A 21,585-nucleotide genomic window follows, 5' to 3' on the forward strand; every position below is an offset into this window, starting at 1 on the left:
TTTATTAGGCAGGGCTGGTCAGCTGGGAACACAATGGAATTTTCTCAAGGGTTTTCTTGACAGACACTGCATTGTACTGGCAATGCTATCAGTAGAGTCATATAATCTCAGTAAAGTCATGTCTACAGTGTTTGCATAGTTTGTCTAATGCTTGTGCACAGGTTATAGGAACAAAACAGGAACATCCCAGGTGAAGGCCATCCCTCAAATTTAGTTTGAATTAACTCCATGCAAGATTTGTAAAACCTCATGAGTTTAGTACATGCAAAAAACATCCTAAACACACATATCGAGCTAATTTTCACACTCAGATGATTATATTTTAGTGAATGCTAAATTGTGAATGATGTATATTACATTGTTATGTTGATATTAATACAGCAAATAAGCAAATTACTGCAAATGCTGGAATCTGAAATTAAAAACAAAAATACCATAAATAGTTATCCGGCCAGGCAGCATCTACGGAAAGAAAAAATGTTAATATTTGAACCTTCTTTTCATAAATAGCAACATAATTGATTTGCATCACATATAAACATGCATTTTTTTTCCCTTACTGATGAAATGAAAAGTACATGTATATCATATTTTAATCCACATACATAGAATCATAGAATACCAACAGTGTGAAAGCAGGTCATTTGGCCCATTGAGTCCACACCGACCTTCCAAAGAGCACCTCATCCAGACCCACTCCTCTACCCATAAACCTGCATTTCCCATGGCTAATGCACCTAGCCTGCACAACCCTGGATGCTATGGGGCAATTTAGCATGGCCAATCCACTTAACCTGCACATCACACACAGACACGGGGAAAACATGCAGACTCCACACAGGCAATTGCCTGAGGCTGGAATCAAGCCTGGGTCCCTGGCGCTGTGAGGCAATTAATGCTAACCACTGAACCACCATGCTGCACATGTTGTTGAGCATTTGTTAATAGAATCCAAAATATCAGTGCAAAATAAAATGTTTGTATTGTTATAGCATCCTGAAACAATTATGATTGTGGTATATCTAGTGTTGCAAATTGCCTGCATATTGTCTAATATTGTAGACAGATTTTAAGACAGCAGCTCTTAGAAGCAAATACTGAAGCAACATTGTGTGAATTGAATAAATATCTGTGACTTCATCTACGCAATCAGAAGTGTTTTGTATTTAGTATTCACCAGCAGCTAATATTCACTTACTAAACTCATAGCAATGTAAATGTTTTCCTCTGAATTGGAGACTTGGTCATTTGTTTTTCAAATTTAGCATTTTTTAATGAATAAGGTAGTTTCTTTAACTACCTCTTATTCAGAAAATTAGATATTTTAATAGTCAGTCAAATTAATTTATTGATGGTTCCTGTGAGCTAACAGTAATATTAATGGGCTCAGTGTTGAATTCACTATTGTGATACTTGTGCTTAATTGCAACTTTGATAATAATATGACTTTACAGACATTCAAAATATTAATCAGCATAAAGTGCATTTAATCTTTCATCCCAGAGGTGACCGAGAAGCTATTGAGCAAATAGCCTATGAACTTGCCGAGGATAAAGCAAAAGAAGGAATTGTATACCTTGAAGCTAGATACAGCCCACACTACCTAGCAAATTGCAATGTTCATCCTATTCCATGGGGTCAAACAGAGTAAGTGGACTCAACTAAAATCTGAAGTGATCATAATGTCTTAATAGAATAAAAAACATTATTTCTAGTAAAATACTGTATAATGTTTTCAGTTTTCTTTCCTGTTATACAATAAAGTATTGCAAAAGGAATTCCGGTATGATTATTCACTGATAGTCAATGGAAAGCAATTAACATAGGTCAGTCTTATGCTATGTTGCCTCTAAGAACAGTTGGTTGTGAATGAAAACAAATTATTCTAACCTCACACAAAAGCAAAATTTTGAGAAGCTAGAATCTGAACTAAAAACAGGGAATGATTAGGAGGTTAGAAAATATCTGTGGAGAAATGTACCTAACATTTCAGTTTGACCAACTTCCATCTTAAATAAATACATTAGAGATGTACCAGGTTTTAAACAAATCAGAACCATGGAAAGATTATTGGGATGGGGTGTGGAATTGTGAAGTGTGGGAGTTGTGTAGGTAATGAAGGAAAGAACAAAGGGAAATAAAAGAGGTCAGTAATTGATGTCAAAAAGGGCTGATGCCCAAGGCAAAGGGAATATTAATGGAGCAATAAAATTAATAGAAGATGTGTCTATGGGAAATTTTAGTCAGAATAATTGAATTGTTACCAACAGTTACTGTACTAGGTTTTAGCATAAAGGAAGATAAATCTGGTTGGAAGTTGATATTTTCAGAACAGATGTAACAAGGGAGGATTGGAAAGATTCCTTGCAGGAAACTGGAGAGGAGTAGTGTAGCAGGTAGGTTTTGGAGGCAGTGGTCTTAGATTGGAAACTGATATGGTTTCCTTTCTCCTTAGCCAAGGTTTCCATTGCATTGTGGCTGACATGTTCTTTGACCATGTCTATCTCATTACTCGCATTTCTGCTGTCATCACTTCCTTCTCTTGATCCCAAAACTACAATATGATTCCCCTTGTCCTTACCATCCACAGCAACAGCCTTTACATTCATCCATTTATCCCCTGCCATCTATACTACCTTCAACATGATGCTACTATCCTTGTCTTCTTTTAGCATTCTGAAGGAATTGTTCCTGTTACAAATACCCTGGTGACCTCCCCAATCACTGTGAACACATTTCTTCCCATTATCCGGGAGCACAAACAATCCTTCCAGGTAAAACAATGGGAGGAATATCATACGGGTTTGGAGATGGTTACGAGTTTGGCTGTGTGTTCACAAAACAAAGCTTTTCACTGTACCTAGGTACAAGTGACAATAATAAATCAAATCAATCAAAATGTACCGACAGCAAAAGTTCTTTGTCTGAATCCGAAAAAGGTGAGAGCTGCAGCAGCAATGAACAGGTATAAAAGCTGTGCAATGGTTTATTGGATTCATCAACTATTTTCCCAGTTTGTTGCTGAAGTGTGAACCAATATGCCAACTCAAAGCTAAACACATGCGGTGGTATTAAGACACAGAACGAGAAACAACATTCATTAAAATCAAGCAACTAGTTACAAAAATGCCAATTCTGAAATGGTACAACATAAATGATGAAGAAACCCTGCAGTATGACACCAACAGCTGAGGACTTGGATCAACACAAGTGCAGCAAGGTGAACCAGTTATTTCTGCTTTCAGGCTGCCAGCACAAACAGAAAAATATTATGCCTAGATCGAGAAAGTTTGCCTAGCCGCTGTCTGTTTGTGAACATTTTCATCAATACCTACTACGAAGAGATTTGAGTTGATCAGAAGCTACTTCAAAGCATTTTCCTCAAGTTATCTGCACCAAAATTTCTGTAAACAAGGTATCATCTTCATCATCCTGATGTAGGTTTCTGATCCTAAATGTTGACTTTCCTGTTCCTTTGATGCTCCCTGACCTGCTGTGTTCCTTCAGCTCCATGCTGTATTGACTCTGACTTCCAGCATCTGCAGTTCTTGCTATTTAAAAATCTACAACTGTTGCAAGAAGTGGTGGTAAAAGGATGGTCAGAGAGCATCAAGGACACACTTGTTGCTCAAAGAGCATTTTGGGCACATAGAGATGAATTGACAGCGCAACATGGAATATTGTACAAAGGAAATAGACTAATGATCCTAAAGGAATTGAAAGAAATGGTGCAAAAGTGCATCCGTTCAATCCACTAATGAATTTAATCAAGTATAAGGAAGGCGAGAAATGTGTTCCACTGGTCAAACTTGATCAACAACTTCAAGGACCACATCAGGAAGTACACTGCTTGTAATCAGTTACAATCTAAGCAAGTTACAGATCTAAAGATGACACATGACATCCCAGATAGAACATGGATGAAGCTGAGAGTAGATCATTTCACCTTTCCAGCAGCTGATTAGCTTGTCACAGTGGCCTACTATTCTGAACACTAAGAGGTAGACTAATTGACTTCCATTACTACTGTTATCGCCTACCCAACATTGTCATGAGTGACGACAGCCCTTAATTCATGAATGAAGAATTCAGTTGCATAATGAAAGACTGGGAAACTCAACAATATACATCATCTCTGTACTATACCTAGTCAAACGGAAAGATGGGATGGCAATGAAAATTGCACAAGAAGTCATGAAGAAATCAAGTAATCCTGCCCGGTTGTATATAAGGAAATTCTCCAATGGAGAAATACCCCTACAGAAGGCATGGAAAGTAGTCCAATAGGCTAATGTCATAGCACACGCATCTACTCTTCCAATAGTGAAAAAGAAAATGAAGCCAGAAGTAGGAACACATATCAGTGAAGAAATCAAGATAAAATGTCAGAAAGCCAAATTTCACTTTGACAAGATGATAAACCAATGTCAGAGTCGAGTATTAGAGAGCCTGTCGGGGTACAAACTTTCAAAAAAACCCTACCCTCCAAATGGCAACTTAGAGTAGCTGTCACCTTGATGGTACACAGTGGATGTTAACGACCAGATGTACCATTGCATTCACAGGCACATACACCCAACTGCAGAGGCTGTTCATCATCTGCAGCCAGCTGATCTGGAGCAGTAAACACACCAGCCCCACAAAACACACATCAACCATTAGATTCAGAGCTCCATAGCAACCCAGCTACAGAAATAGGCAACTGCTACCACAGGAACAACAAATGACACAGGAATGATCCACTCAATAATAATCTGTAATTAAGAGCCTAATGATGACCATGAAACCATTGCTGATTGTCAGAAAAAACCCATCTGATTCACTAATGTCCTTTAGGGAAGGAAACTGCCATCCTTACTCGTTCTGGCCTATATGTGACTCCAGACCCAAAGCAATGTGGTTGACTCTTAACTGCCCTCTGGGCAATTAGGGATGGGCAGTAAATAATGGTCCAGCCAGCAATGCCCACTTCCCAAGAATGAATTTATGAAAAAAACCCTTTTTTTTGTAAAAGTAGCAGATGTTTAGATTGAAGTACAATTGTGTACAAAAGTCTGTTGAAGTCATGTGACCTTTACCTCGAGGCACGCAACCTGTAAGCAGACATCTTAAATTTCACATCCATGAAGTCCTTGTGTTAAACATACTGCTGTGTTGTACACTTGAACCATAAGAGTCTCACCCACCATTGTATTTTTAAAAATTCATTTTCAGAATGTGGGTGTTGTTTACAAGCCTAGATTCATTGTTAATTGACACTTATCTCCTGAAGGTGGTGATAAACTGAATGGTCTGCCAGACCACTGCAGAAGATTACAAAGAAAAACTAACAGTAATCCCATTTGGCCTCTTGAGCTTTTTCCACCATTTGGTAATATCATAGCTGACCTGATTGTGGCCTTAATAGCACTTTTCTGCCTGCCTCCCATGATTCCCTTATAAATCAAAAGTCTGTGTAACTCAGTCTTGAATATATTGAATTACCAGCATCCATCATCCTCCACAGAAGATTTTCAAAGACTGATGACCCTCTTTGAAAAGAAGTACCTTCTCATTTCTGTTTTAAATGGGAGACCCCCTACCTTTAAATTTTACCCCTTTATTCTCAATTCCCCTATGAGAGGAAACATTCTGCCAACATTTACCTTGTTGGGTTCCTCAGAAACCTATACGTTTCAGTAACGTAACTTGCATGCGCAAGACATAAAAAAGCTCTGGAGGAAGTACAAAAAAGGATTTGGGAGAGATTGAAGAGGCTGGGGCCTCTTTTTATCAGAAGGGAGAAGACTTGGATGTGTCCTGATAGAATTGCTTTGAAGTGTATGATTGAGTTAGACTGTATAGTTGTTGGGAAACAAATGATTCTACTTGTAGAAGACTTGTCGGCCATAAATATATGAAGATACAAATAAATCCAATAGGCAAATAGGGAAAACATTCTGTACTCGGAGTGCTTAGAATGTGAGACTCACAAACACACAAAATGGTTGAAAGAAATAACTTAGAACTTTCAGAAGGAAGCTAGATAAGCTCATGTGAGAAAAGGCAATAAACAGATAAGGTGAAAGGGTGTGGTGAGGTAGTTGAAGTGGGAAGAGACTGGTACAAAGTACAAACAACAGCATAGCCTGATTGGGCTGAATGGTCTGTTTGTGCTGTAAACTACAGCAATCATATTGGGGCTTCATGAGAATCAGACAGAGTTTTGCTTCAGGGTATCAAAAGCCAGACTTATTATAATGTAACAATATATTGAAAATAAGTAACTTTTTAAGTTGTAAAATGTTTATTTTCGATCATCTTCAATTTAAATATCAAATTTTATTTCCTAGAGGTAATGTAAGCCCAGATGAAGTTGTCCATCTTGTCAATCAGGGCTTTCTGAGAGGTCAGTGTGACTTTGGAATTAAAGTGAGATCGATTCTCTGTTGCATACGTCACATGGAAGGTAATTTTCTTTTCTACAATTATCTTTTTAGATAACGGCATTTTTGGAGATATTTAATAGCTTTTTTTTGTAGTTTGTAAGTTATGTTTTAAGTGTGGTACTGTAACTGACAAAAAAAACCTCATAATTGTAGAGTTTGTATTACTTACCAGAAGTTTGTTTGGGAGTTTGTCTGACTCTGTGCAATTGCTGTTGCAATAATTGTTCAAGTATCTGGGATACAATCACCTACTTCCTCAGCAATAAACAAATGCCATACTAAGAAATTTAGCAATGGGACAGATTGTACTTATTCAAATGTATGCTTCAGGATGCTGTTAAATTTATCTTGTATTCTTTTGAGTCAGCCATTTGAAGAACAGTGAATTGAAGTTCTGTGTGAAAATTTCACGTAATTACAGAAAACTAAATATTATTCACTGTTTGTGGTTCCTGGCCAGGAATAATTCAAATTGTGCTGTCCCTTCCTGTTACACAGCAGGCAGGAATTTGATGGGGGAGAGTATGGGACGCTCCACCTAATCAGCGGCTTGCTTTGGAAGGTTAATATATTCCTGCCTCCTTTCTAACAGGCTAAATGTCTCTTGCCTAATAGTGGTATAAATAAAGAACTAAGTAACTGCTGATAGCACTGTTGTAAGCTGAAATGAGCCAGAGGTTGACAATTACACTTACCGTCAATACTACTGTCATAATATTGGTGGGACCCATGCTGCATCCCATGCAGTCAGCTGTTACTTCATATCTTATGGAGTGAATTAAACTGCCTGAAGACTAATGTCAATGATGATGGAAACCTCATGAGTTGGCAAAGATGTATCATCCACTTGATGTTGAAACTGGTTGCCAACAATTTAGTTTTCACTTTTGCACTCATGTGCAGGGTTTCAACTTTATTGAGGATGAAAATATTTAAGGAGTCTCTTCCTCCCATTAATTGTTTATTTTCCTAAGTGTGCTTGTTGTATTTTGCCAACCATGTGTAAGAATGATCAAATCAAATGCTTTGAGGTCATCATTTCCTGCAAAGGATCCTGTGCCAGCTCAGGACTTTTATTTAACTAGTCAAGGAAAGTCAGTGTTCATTTCATAGAATCCCTACAGTGTGGAAGCAGGCCATTGAGTCCATCAAGTCTGCACTGACCCTCCAAAGAACATCCCATCCAGACCCATCTCCCTACTCTATAACTCTGCATTTCCCATGGTTAATCCACCTAGCCTGCACATCCCTGAACACTGTGGGCAATTTAGCATGACCAGTCCAACACATCTTTGGACTGTGGGAGGAAACCAGAGCACCCAGAGAAAACCCATGCAGTCATGGGGAGAACGTGCAAGTTCCACACAGACATCCACCCAAGGCAGGAATTGAACCCAGGTCCTTGGTGCTGTGAAACAGCAATACTAACTGATGAGCCACTGTGCTGCCCAACCAGGCAGCAACTAGGGACACAGGTACCTTAACCAATATATCAGTAGCTGCATATCATCCTTATGTCTGGCTTGTTGACTCACTACGAAATCGGTATGTTGTGTACCTGTATAGCACTCAAACTGGGGGAAGGAATAATTCATTATGTAGAACTTAATTTTCTTTTTCTGTCTCTCCAGCATGGTCTCTTGAAACTGTTGAGCTTTGTAAGAAGTATCGAAATGATGGTGTTGTGGGAATTGATCTAGCAGGAGATGAACTGATGAACGCTGAATCCCATCCAGGCCATGTACAAGCTTATGAAGTAGGATATGTGTGCAGATTATACGTTGCATTCGGAATTTGAATTTCCCCAACTACCAAAAAACAATCTCACATCTCAATTTAATTTATAGTTACAGTATATATGTACAAGTATTAAGCACCGGACCACCTGATTTATTTTACAATAAACTGGACCCGAAAAGTTAACTCTGATTTTTTCCTTCACAGATGCTGCCAGATCTGCTGAACTTTTCCAGCAACTTCTGTTTTTGTTAAGCATTTGTTATTTATTTATCCACTAAGAATTCTATTCCATGTACAAAAATGTGAAGAGTGAAGGAACATAATGTTTGTACATCATATACTACCCTTACTCCTTAAAATAGAGAAGAGAAATGGTAAATACATCCTTAAACTCCCAAGGAATCTTAAAACTTTCATAGAATCCCTACAGTGTGGAATTGATTAGGCTTCATCCAGTAATTTGGTAGTTACATTGGTACAATCACCCATAAGTGTTTGCTGCTTAATTAAGAGTGCATCCTCTTTGGTGGGTTCCTTTGTCATTGTCCAACAGGACAAAATGAAAGTGGTGAAGAAGAAATTCCTTACAATTGCGCCTATGGCCCTGATACTAAACATGGGGGGGTGGTGCAGATGAGGCATTTCAGGTCTTATCCAAATCCCTCGGAAAGTTACCATTGAAATTACCCCCACAATCCTTTCAGACTGTGCATCCCAGATCATGATTCAATATGTCTCAAAGGTTTTCCTCATGCAGCCTTTGATTCTTTTCTTAATCACTACAAAATCAGTGTCCTCTACTTCTCAATCCTTTCACCAACGGCAATAGTTTCTGTCTGTAAGAGGTAGGCAAAGTCACATGGAAGACAGGTGCAAGTGGAATGTACAAATGTGATTGGTAAAATGTGTATAAAATATAACATGGTTCAGTTTAGCAATTTGGGATATTTATTTTGTTTTGGCCTTTATTTTGCACTATGGCCAAGTGGACTTTGTGACAGTCAGTAAGGAAAGTAAGTGGTGAGACTGCCAGCAAATCTTAGTTTGGGTTTATGTTGACTGGAATCATCGTTGATTCGTTGTTCATGTACAGCCAAGCGAGAATGGCAGATAACATCCTGGGGTGACCTTTGACCAGAAACTAAACTGGACAAGTCATATAAATATTGTGGCTATCAGAGCAGGTCAGAGAATAGGAATCCCACAGTGGATAACCCACCTTCTAAATCCTTAAAGCCTACCCACCATCTACAAGGCACAAGTCAACAATGCTGCTCACTTGCCTGGATGAGTGCAGCTTGAACAACACTCAATAAGCTTGACACTATCCAGGATGAAGCAGCACACTCAACTGGCATCACATCCATTGCCTCTACCACAGAAGCTCACTAGCAGCAGTGTGTACCATCTACAAAGTAGACAGCAGAAATTCACCAAGACTCAATCAACAGCAGCTTTCAAACCCATAACCACTTCCATCTAGAATGACCAAGGCAGTAGCTCCATGGGAACACCCCTCTGCAAGACCCTCCCAGCCATTTACCATCCAAGCTTGGAAATGCATCGCTATTCCTTCAGTATCAAAATCCTGGAATTGTCTTCCTAACAGAATTGTGTAGGTATCCCTGCAACACATAGACTGTAGCAACTCACGAAGGCAGTTCATCATCACTTTGTGAAGAGCATTTAGCCATGGGCACTGAATAATGGCCAAGCCAGTGACACCCAAACCTCATGAATGATTAGATAAGACAGATTGTCAATCCACAGCTCTCTATTGCAAGGCTTCCTCCCAGATGCAGGTCGAAGTCTCAATCTGAATCCTTCCCCAGCCATGGGCAGCCAGATTTTAAGTTGATAGGCTCAAGATTGACTTTTCAGTTCAGTCATGGGGAAGGGTGGGGGATGGACTCTGAATCCTCGTAAAATCCAGTTAGTAATACCTGCAAACAGACATGCAGTGGCTGGATATTTCTGAGGTTGTCTGGGTTTAGTATTAAGGACACACTGGATGTGCTCAGTGCCTCTGAAGCCAATCCAAATATAAATAAGTGCCATCAGAACAAGAAATCATAATGTGGAAACAAATAATTTTGGGTGATTTTTTTGGATGTCCCTTCAGATAGCTGTGAAGTGTGGGATCCATCGTACTGTTCATGCTGGGGAAGCTGGACCACCACCAGTGGTGTGTGAGGTAAAGGCTTTTCTTCTTGGTCATGGTGATCATATTTAGTGATTCATCAAAATACAGAGCATTGTTTTATTTGAATGTGAATTCTTTCTGTGGTCATATTTTGATGAGTATTATTGCAGTGCCCTCATAGAAAGGTGCATGCAACATAGAACGGTGACTTGATCCACACTAAAAATTGTTATTTAATTGTCTTTTGTTTTGCCTGGCAGTTAAATGATTTTAGTAATGCACGTGAATTGGTGAATGGACATGAAGTATTAGAATTGTGGATGGATTCAATGTAATGTAGGTAGTTACTATGGTATCTGTGAGGGCTTCGTGGCACAGTGGTAGTGTCCCTACCTCTGGATTGTCGAGGCATTTGTTCAAGTCCCATATGCTCCAGAGGTGTGTAATAACATAGGTGAACAGGTTGATTAGAAAATAAATGCGACACTTTTCTAGTAGGAGGTATCTTTATCCACGTGGATTAGTAAGGGCGTGGAATGCCCTGCCTGCAAAAATAGTAGACTCGCCCACTTTAAGGGCATTTAAATGGTCATTGGATAAACATGTGGATGATAATGGAATAGTTTAGGTTAGATGGGCTTCAGATTGGTTTCACAGGTCGGCGCAACATCGAGGGCCGAAGGGCCTGTACTGCGCTGTAATGTTCTATGTTCTATGTTCTATGTTCTGTCTGTATAAAGCTTCCTTTTATGCAGTAGCCAAATGGTGAAGTTACCCCTTGATGTTCAGGTATAGAGACCCCGACCACAATATTGCTGTGTTGCAGCATTACATACCAGCTATTTACTGGGCAAGAAAACAGGGGGTAGAAAGAAATGAGGAGGTCTGGACTGCCCTGTCCCTGAGCTTTCCAGATTCACCCCCTGGCACCGTGCCAGGAGCAATGCTGCTATGTTCCAATGCTCCAATGCGACAACAATGTTCCTCTCAGACTTCATTAATCAGGGGACTCCAGAACTTTACAGTGAAGTGAGCTGACTCCTTAATTTAACTCAATTAGGTGTGAGCGGGGAATTAGTTCAGGAATGGCTCCATTGGCTTCGTGTACTTACTCTAACATTTCTTGAATTCATCCACGGGGTGTAAGAAATGTCCATTCGACGTGACAGGCATTTTCAAAGGAAATAAACTTGGCAGCAATGCATTTTTTTCATCAGGAAACCAGCTTGAGACATGTTCTTAGGTTGGATGCCTGGATGGAGGCAATAGGCTCAGTTGCTGCTTGCAAAACATTGTCTAAACCTTGGGAAACATTGCAATTGACTGGTCATTGTGCCGAATCAGCCAAAACAGAAATATCAGTCACAATTGGATCGATCAATTTGAAGGCACAATTCTATTTATGAAGCCCTGCTCATCTACTCCATCCAGAACCTGATTACACTGCAGACTGTTTCATAACCAGGAAAGTAAAAAGATAGCGGTAGCTATGGTAAACCATGACCATATTTTGTGTTTAGGGCTTTGCTACACAGGTGTTGCTCGACCTTTCTTCCAGTGCCTTCTACATTCTGTCAAACTTTCAGTGTTTTCATCCTCCACTGTTATTTTTTGTAATGGTTTATACCTGCTCTGGTCAAATATTCAGCTTTTATTTCTCTCATTATTTCTTCCTCATGACAGACCATTATTCCTCCTGCCATTTAATCAGCTTCTGATTTCCACCTAATCAGAAACCAATCTTTATATCCTGTCCATGTGTAAACTTACCTACTTACAGCAAAAATCTATTGATCTGAAACGCTAACCTTTCCTTCCTCTTTCCACAGATGCTGCCTGACCTGCTGAGTATATGCTGTATTTTCTGCTACTTGTACCATCCCCTCTTTTTCCTGGTTTCCTGCAACTATTCTTCCTTCTCAGCAGCATTTTTTTTTATTGTCTGTCTCTTCTCAGGTTTGTCCTGCTATCTATTGTTAGATCTGTTTGAAATTCAGTGGAATTATAATTTAGAGATATACAGTACTTGTTTTCAGGCCTTTATTTCTATTTTCTTTCGAAATGTCAAAAGTTGAAACAAGACTGAAAATGTGCAAATTTAAAATGGATGAGAAATGGGGCAGGGGCTGGGCAGGCAGCAATAATATATTTGTGTAGGACACAAGAAGGGGATGGTTAAGTTCTGTACTTCTCGCGAAATATCCTACTCGTGTTTGTGAAAAAGGACTGAACTGTATCACTACCCATATCCGCGGAGTGGGCTGAATAGCCTAGAATATAGAATTGGTTCACTAGTGTGCCTGTCAGTTACTGAGTGCAAGTGTGAGTGAAAGGAAGGATGAGGACCTAAGAAGGCTGAGAATAACCCTCAAAATGGAAAATTTTGAATTGCAACTTTTCAATTTGGGGATTTAAATTATAGTCATGGGGGAAAAAAATGTATGATTAAGAGCAATTTCATTGTTTACTTGGGCTTTCACTAAAATTGACACTGAGTTGCGCCATTACGAGAAGTGGGTGATTTAAGATAACATATCTAACATAGAAAATAGAAGCAGGAGTAGGCTATTTGGCCAGTAAAGTTTGCTTGGCTATTCAGTATGATCATGGCCAATTAGTGTTCCTTGCTCCTGCTTTCCTCCCATACCCTTTGATTCTTCAGCCCTGAGAGCTGTACCTGACTGGTTCTTTTAAACAAACATTCAGTGCTTTGGCTTTAATTGCTTTCTGTAGCAGGAATCCACAAGCCCAAAGCTCCCTGGATGAAGAATTCTCTGTTCTGTCAGTCTAAATGGCCTACGCCTTTTCTGGTCTGACTCCCAAGTCATTGGGAGCTTCCTTTCTGCATCTACCTTGTTAGAATTTTAGGTTTCTGAGATGCCTGCTCATTCTTCTAAATTCCAGTCCAACCCATCCAATCTCTCTTCATATGTCAATCCTGCCATTCCAGGAATAAATCTGGGAAACCTTTGTTGCACTCTCTCCATAGCCAGAATGTTCTTCCTCAGATAAAGACACCAAAACCGCACACAATACTCCAGCTGTGATCTCATCAAGGCCCTGTATGATTGTAGCAAGCCATCCCTACTCCAAAATTCAAATCTTCTTGCAATGAAAGCCAACATGCCATTTATCTTCTTCGCTGCCTGCTGCACCTGCGTGCTTACTTTCAAGTCCCCTGGTCTCATTGCACGACCCCCTTTCCTACTCTGTCTGTATTCAGACAATAACCTGCCTTCCTGCTTTTGCAAAGTGGTTAACCTCATATTTACCCACAGTGTGCTTCACCTGCTGTGCATTTGCCCACTCACTCAACTTGTTCAAATCACATTGAAGCATCTCTGCATCTGGCTACCACCCCTCTTTGCGTCATCTGCAAATGTAAACATATTAGATGTAATTCCCTCATCTAAATCATTATTACACATTGTGAATAGTTGGGGTTGAAGCACAGATCCTTGTGGTACCCCACTGGTCACTGGCTGCCGTGCAGAAAATGACTTATTTTTTCCTACTCTTTATTTCCCGTCTGCCAGCCAGTTTTCTATTCACATCAGTACACCAACACCCAATCCCATACGATGCAATTTTACATACTAATCTCTGTGGGATCTTATTGAACACCATCTGAAAATCTGTGTTAACCACATCCACTGGCTCGCCTGATCAACTGAACTCGTTACTTCCTCAAAAAATTCCAGTAGATTTGTCAAGCATGATTTCCCTTTCATAAATCCAATCTGACTCTGTCCAATCCTGTCACTATTTTCCAAATGCTCTGCTGTTAGATCATTTATAATGGCCTCTAGTATTTTCCCACTACCAATGTGAAGCTAATCAGTCTGTAATTCCCTGTTCACTCAACCTGATGTATTTTTTTAAATGGGGTTACATTAGCTACCCTCCAATCCATAGAAAATGCTCCAGAGTCACAGAATCTTGAAATATAACACCAATGCACAATCTATTTCTAGAGCTAATTCCTTAACTACTCTGAAATGCAGATTACCAGGCCCTAGGGATTTGTCAGCCCTCAATCCCATCAATTTTCCCAGCACCATTTCCGTACTAATACTGATTTTCTTCAGTTCCTCTCTCTCACTAGACCCTGTGTTCTCAACATTTTCAGGACATTATTTGTGTCCTCCTTTGTGAAGACAAAAGTAAAATTTGTATTTAATTGGTCTACCATCTATTTGTTCCCCATTATAACTTGCCCAGTTTCTGATTGTGAGGGATCTACATTTGTCTCCACTAATCTTTTTCTCTTCACATACCCGTAGAAGGTTTTACCATCAGTTTATATTTTTTCCTGCAAGCTTATACCCATGCCCTATTGTTCCCCTCTCAGTCAATCCCTTTGTCTTCCTTTGCTGAAATCTCAACTGCTGCCAATCCTGAGGTTGGCTGCTTTTTTTGGCCAATTTGTATACATCTTCCTTGGATTTAATACTTCCCTTAATTCCCCTTGTTAGTGGTGGCCTGACTCCCTTTCCCATTTTATTTTCATGCCAGACAAGAAAGGAATATCATTGCAGTTTCTCCATGCAATCTGTAAATGTTTACCATTGCCGATCCCTTTTAAGTAACGCTCCCCAATTCATCATAGCTAGCCCATACTGAGTGCCTAGTGGATTTAGAAATTCTGAATATTCACCTCTTTATGATTCAAAGTGGTCATCTTAAAGAGTAATATTTGTTAATCTTTATAAATTTACTACTTTGATAGGCTCTGGAAATTTTAAAGTCCGAAAGAATTGGCCATGGATATGCAATCATTAATGATCCTGTACTCTACAAGGAGATATTACAGAAGAAAATCCACATCGAGGTAAAAATAATGCTTTAGTAAATGAAAAATACAATAAATCCTATAGCTGTATTTGAAAGAATGTTTTTATTTTCATATTTATAAAAGGCATGTCCCTACTCAAGTGTTCTCACAGGAGCATGTGATCCTGATTTCACAAAACATCCAGTTGTCACGTAAGTCCTTTTTGCATTCCAATTATTTGATGTTTTGTAGCATTTCTTAACAATATTCAAAGGTTTTGCAAAGGACAAGGGCTTACTTATTTTCCGAATGGTATGAATGAATAAAGAACAAGTTTAATAAAAGGTGTAGTTCTTGAGAACTGGCGGAGATAATCTAACTCCCATATCTAAGGAGGTGACAGGACACATCCAGGAAATTATAGTCATCTTAATATTTGTGTAGGAAAGAAAATAGGGAAGAATCTGAATATAACAGATTTCAAAGTACAGTATCTTGTTTGACCAACTTTAATTTTTCTGAGGAGGTAGCATTGACAATGTAATTTATCTGGATTTTCAAAAGACCTTTGAAAATGTGGCTTACAGATAAAGTTAGGGAATATGAAGTCAGGGACAAATGGAAGAATAGATTGCTAACAGGCATCAAGACAGATAGGAGAGAGTGGGAATGTTATTCAGGAATAGCTATTCAGAATGGCAGAGGTGGGAAGTGGTGTTCCACAGAATCAGCGCTGAGTCCACAGCAGTTCACAATTTACATTAGCAATTGGGAGTTTGGAATTAAAACCACAGTTTCTAAACTTTTAAACAATTAAAGTACTGTGTGTACTTCTGGTCACCATATCATTAGAAAGATATAGGGAATAAGAGAGGAAGCAATGAAGATTTACAAGAACAATACTGAAAGTGCATGCGTGAAAAGGATCGACAGCATGTGTGTTTGCTGTCTTGAATCTAATGGCTGAAGGGTGACCTGCAGAATTATGAAAGGCTTTGACAGAACGGATAAGGGGAAGAGCATAACTTGATGCCATTATTGTAATCCATATAGAGAATTCAGAAGAAACTTCTTTGCCCAAAGAGTTATAAGAATGTGAAACTGATTGCCATAGAATTGAATTAATTGAATTGAATTGAATTAGCTTTATTGTTACATTTACTCAAATGAGTACAGTGAAAAGTTGGTAAGTCGTTACTTAACAGCGCCATCTTGGATACAAAGGTACGTAGGTACAGCTTCTGATTGGGAGTGGTTGAAGTAAATAATACAGAGGCATTGAGGGGAAATCGCACAAGCTTTTGATGGAGAAGGGAATGGATGGTGACAATGATAGATTTAGATGAGAAAATTTGAAGCAGGCTTATTGGAGCGTAAACATTGACATGGACGGCTTGAGGATGAATGTTCTGTTTCTGTGTAATAAATGTTATGCAATCCTGTGTAAAACTGCCAGATAAGCTGTAACAAGAGAAATTTAAGTCTGCATTGGAACTGCTAATTGATGCACCCAGCTTAAAAACTTGAGTAACAAATTAAATGCAAGTTTGCTAACTGACCTCTCAATGATAGTTCCAGGCAGAGGAAATGGTAATGGAACATGTAAAGAAACAAAACACTGACCGAGAGAAGGTGCACATGGGAAAAGCAGATTCATCACTGAATCATTTTGTCATTTGATCTCTCCTTCGATCCATATTATCCCAGATCTCCCTTCTGCTCTTCCCATTGCTTCTTTTCTATTTTTCCTGGCTCTTGCGCTTGCATTTTGCCTAAGTTTTCACAGTTCTGACAGAAGGTCACCTTGGCTTGAAGCAAGTCTTTCTAACCCCACAGTTGATGTTTGACCGGCTGAGCATTTTTAGTCTTTTCTGTTCTTATTTCACATTTTCAGCATTTGCAGCTGCTTTTGAAATAGTTTTGCATGTGTTATTTACTTTAAATGTCATGGGAAATAATACTCAAATCTAATGTCTGTTTATAACATTAAAACATTTGTTCCTTCCCATTCCATATGGACAGAAATATCAAAATAGTCAGCCCAGCTCATTCACATTATCAAGCTGCCAACCAAGCTGACAGATTTTTGTTATTGTCTTTATATATTGGTACAGTTACTTTCTAGCTTGGCTCTTAAACCTCTTTTCAATGTAACCTACTTTTCTCAATTCAATATGACCACAAATGCCATATTCTTCCTCTTTTTTGGATTACACGCTGTTCTCATTTTAGGATTCTGTTTTCATATTTTTGGAACGCTAGAATCTGGTGTTCCTCATGGGAAGCTAAATTTACAGGGAGCACAGCTCAGGAAATCATGACTGTGAAATCACTGATCTTCTATCCAATCACATACTGAAAATTACAAGCTTTTCATTGCACACCTTCCTGAAAAATGCTTCACATGAGGGAGACTCTCCTCTGGAAATGTTAGATCAAACCATATCACACAATTTTGAAAGTGGGAAAACTCCTCAATGTTAGGAGGAGTGGGAAAACTTCTTAACTCCTCAGGCGAAACCTCCACAACATTACTACTAGGCTAAGTAGCTCCCTTTAATTATGTCTCCTCTACATGAGTTGACAGAATAAACAAAGAACAACTTCATCTGTTGCTTAAATTAGTCTTGGTCATAACCCTGAAACTAGAGCCAGTCCATTTCTGAGAGAAGGTAGGAAACACTTTTTCACACATAGGGTGATAGAACCATGGGACCCTCTTCCACAAAAGAAATAGAGTGGTCATCAAATATTCATCTTAAGCCGAGATCTAGTCAAAGTCTTTAAGGTATATGGAGTTAGGGTAGATGGCAGGAGCTGGGACACTGATCAGCTGTCACACAAAGCACAGCACTAATATTCTGAAACCCATAGGATCGTAAAGTAACATATTTACAGAAACATTGTCAAGTAATATTCTAGAACGGTGCTATCCAAATGTAGTAGCCCACAAATCGATGAACTCGGGTTTTCTAATGAATAATTAATGGACTCATCATAGTTAATGAACAGAGTTGCATTTATTTTACAGATTCAAGAAAGACAAAGCCAACTTTTCACTCAATACAGATGATCCATTGGTTTTTGGTTCAACAATTCACACTGATTATAACATAGCTGCAGACTACATGAACTTCACAGAAAGAGACTTCATGGAAATGGTAAGTGGGAAACAAGTGTGACATTCTACTTCCTGTTAATTTTAATCCTTGCCTATTTGTAGGTTCACTACTTGACTTAATTCATGGGAATATAAGATCAAAAATAATAAACAATCAGGAGATAATTTAGAGATAGTAGGAATCGGGAACCAATCAGGAGATAATTTAGCTGTGTTGCCTACTGAGTGGTGCAGAATGACACTCATGGGTTAAATCGCTCTTAGCAGGCATGGTGGGTCATGGAAGCCTGTCTCTTTACCTTGCCCCATGCCTGATGAGGAGTGGTGCCCCTTAAGCTGTATAACCACTGTCATTCTGTAACAGGGAGAGAGAGAGAGAGAGAGATACCTGTGGTATCATTAGGTCAATGAAAATCAGACATGCAGTTAACATTGATTGTCAGATACGATTTAAAATAAAACAAAGAGAAGAATGCACTCAAAGGTGACATATCATGGGGAATTCTATTGAGAGCTTTTTCCATTGGCCACTCATTACGTGGTTTATCATGTAGCCACTCAGGTCTTGTCCTCATTACAATCTTGGTTCAAACATGGACAAAAAAAATTAAATTCAGGTGAGATTTAGATTTAGATTTTATTGTCACATGTACTCAAGTGCAGGAGTACAGTGAAAAGTGTCTAATGCACTATCTTAGGTACTTAGGTATCTAGCTACAAAAAATTCAGGTACAAAGTAGTAAAAAAAAGCAAAGTTAAAAAGTTAAGCATTACAGACCTTCATAGAATAGGTAGAAAAATAAAGAAATAAGGTAATAGTTAACATTAAAGTCCTTCTTAATTTAAACTAGAAAAATAAAGGAATAATGTTAAAAGTTCAACAGTCAACGCAAGTTCAACAGAGCAACTGCTTTTGACAACAATGTCACATCTGACTGAGCATTGCATTAGGGAACCCTGGCAAAACTAGAATCTGGGGGAAACTGTCCTCTGGTTAGAATCATACCTGGTACAATGGAAAACAGCTATGGTTATTGAGGTCAGTCATCTCAGCTCTGGGACATCACTGTAAAAGTTCTTCCTCAGAGGAATGTCTTAGGTCCGACCATCGTCAGTTGCTTCATCAACGAATATCCGTTCATTATAAGGTCTGAAGTGTGAATGTTCACTGATGATTCCCTAATGTTCAGCATCTTTGAAGACTCCACAGTTACTAAAAGTCAAAAACCAAATGCAGAAAGACCTGGACAATATCCAGATTTGGGTCCACTAGTTGCAAGTGGACATTCATGCCACACAAATGCCAGGTGATGACCAAGAGAGAATCTGACCATCACCTCTTTATATTCACTAATACTACCATCACTGAACCACACATCCCCCCACCCCACCCCTATCAATATCTTAGGCAATACCATCAACCAGAAACTGAACTGAACAAGCCATACAAATACCGGAGGCATTGTGTTTATATATTCACACCAGGTCAAAGAAATCATAATTTCATTCCTGTTTTGCAGAATCTCAATGCAGCCGCTTCTAGTTTCCTTTGTCCGAAAGAAAAAGAAGAGCTTCTTAATTTCCTGAAGACAGAATATGGAATGAGACAAGATTTTTGTCACTAAGCATTTATTAAACAATGTGCAGTGTTAATGAACAACAAGTAGTTATTAACTTCAGCCACAGTCCCCACTTGTAGCAGATCTGTTTGTATGAATGTGAATGGTACACTATATGCATTGGCTAGAGTAAACAAATGAACAATCATTAATCAAGAAATGATAGAACATACAGAAGATGATTTGGAAGTAGTTCTGTGAATTTAGCAGAGATTAGTAAGTTGTCAGCTGTGCACAGCCAGAATCTATCACCTCAATTATATTTCAAGTTGGATCACGCTGAATCCTAAATTTTCTTCATCAAAGCCAAGCAAGAATGTGTCACATTCAGTGGGCCAGAAAGAATGGTTCAAAGCAATGACAAATATTCCAGGGGTTAAGGCAAATGAAACTTCATGAGCAGTAACTTGTGAGGTATAAACCATTGTCTGAAAAGATAATTATGGTTTGAGTGGTGTCTTTGTAATTGCTTTCTATCACAATGGAAATTGCCCATGTTATAATCTAAAAATAGTGTTTAGATTTAAAAGAGCAGATATGGGTAGGTGATCAGAACATTTTAATGGTATACTACAATGTTTACTTGTGTCACTAAGTATCAACTTTCACCAAAGGCCTGCAGAATTGGTGAGCCCACTCCTTGATGGTAAATGTAGGCAGAGACCATAAAGTCACTGGTTCTTCTTCTTTAAATTTTTTGAGGGATAGAGTGCTTTGTGTTTGAGGAATATACATTATGTGGCTTCTAGGATTGACTTCCAAACTGGAAATACCTTAGTCTCCTGTATCTATCCCTAACCCTATCCCTAACCCTATCTATCACTTCTTGTGCTTGGGATAAGTATAAAGATACAATTATACAGCAATGGGATTTGTCCTATGAACCTCTCAGTATCAAACAATTGTCTGAAATAACTCTGGTATTCTATTTTGTAAAAACAGGCTAGCTTTATGATATATTGTTATTTAACCTGCATATTGCTATCTATTAATTGCTTGAACTACCTTGTGAAACATTTGAAAAGCTGAATAATACTTTAAACTGTACTTTACAACTTTACTGATCTGAGCTTTAATGGAAACTGCTTCATTCAAATTTACTGAAAAATGATTAAACATGAGTTTCTGAAATCTAATTCATTATTACAATCAAAATAGTAAGAATTTTAAAAATGTGTTATGAAGCATTAATAAGTATCATTTATCACACTAACAAAGTGTGTCATTTCTTTTGGAAGTTCTTTCGCCCTGTAGTTTTATGTCATACCTGAGAGTTTGGGTTCGAGACAGACTGGTCCAGGCATAGTTTTAAAGTGAGTGGAGGTAGATATAGGGCAGACATCGGAGGTAGGTTCTTTACTCAAAGAGTGGTAGGGGTGTGGAATGCATTGCCAGAACGGGTAGTAGAGTCGGCCTCATTGGGGGCATTTAAGCAGCTATTAGATAGGCATATGGATGATAGTATAAGGTAGGGGTGGAGGTTAGATAAATCTTAGGTTTAGGGTAAAAGTTCAGCACAACATCGTGGACTGAAGGGCCTGTATTGTGCTGTACTTTTCTATGTTCTATGTTCTATGTTCTAAGACCACGTCAAAAACTATCATAATGGTTAGGCTTCTTTAGAACTCTGTTTATTGCGTATTACTACTACATAGAACTATACAAGGGTAATCTAAGATATACGAAGCTCTTCCTGTTACAATAACTTTCTTTTCCATGAACTTTATTGACACTCCTTCGTCAACCTCACTAACTCAGTC

At 38.7% G+C, this 21,585-nt stretch overlaps 1 protein-coding gene across 2 annotated transcripts in view; it reads left to right on the plus strand.

Moving 5' to 3' along the window:
• The window catches only part of LOC109934315 (adenosine deaminase-like), a 42,374-nt gene extending 21,413 nt beyond the window's left edge, over positions 1 to 20,961 (plus strand). For both annotated transcript variants that reach the window (XM_020533139.2, XM_020533138.2), the window contains exons 5-12: positions 1,504 to 1,647; positions 6,333 to 6,448; positions 8,060 to 8,184; positions 10,291 to 10,362; positions 15,041 to 15,142; positions 15,230 to 15,297; positions 18,117 to 18,246; positions 19,727 to 20,961. In XM_020533139.2, coding sequence (XP_020388728.1) covers positions 1,504 to 1,647; positions 6,333 to 6,448; positions 8,060 to 8,184; positions 10,291 to 10,362; positions 15,041 to 15,142; positions 15,230 to 15,297; positions 18,117 to 18,246; positions 19,727 to 19,831 — 862 coding nt within the window. In that variant the 3' untranslated portion in view covers positions 19,832 to 20,961. The remainder of the gene's footprint in view (positions 1 to 1,503; positions 1,648 to 6,332; positions 6,449 to 8,059; positions 8,185 to 10,290; positions 10,363 to 15,040; positions 15,143 to 15,229; positions 15,298 to 18,116; positions 18,247 to 19,726) is intronic.
• The last annotated feature ends 624 nt before the right edge of the window (positions 20,962 to 21,585 follow it).

The sequence above is a fragment of the Rhincodon typus genome, chromosome 4, assembly GCF_021869965.1.
Source record: "Rhincodon typus isolate 14 chromosome 4, sRhiTyp1.1, whole genome shotgun sequence".
In the NCBI taxonomy this organism is placed as follows: Eukaryota; Metazoa; Chordata; class Chondrichthyes; order Orectolobiformes; family Rhincodontidae; genus Rhincodon; species Rhincodon typus.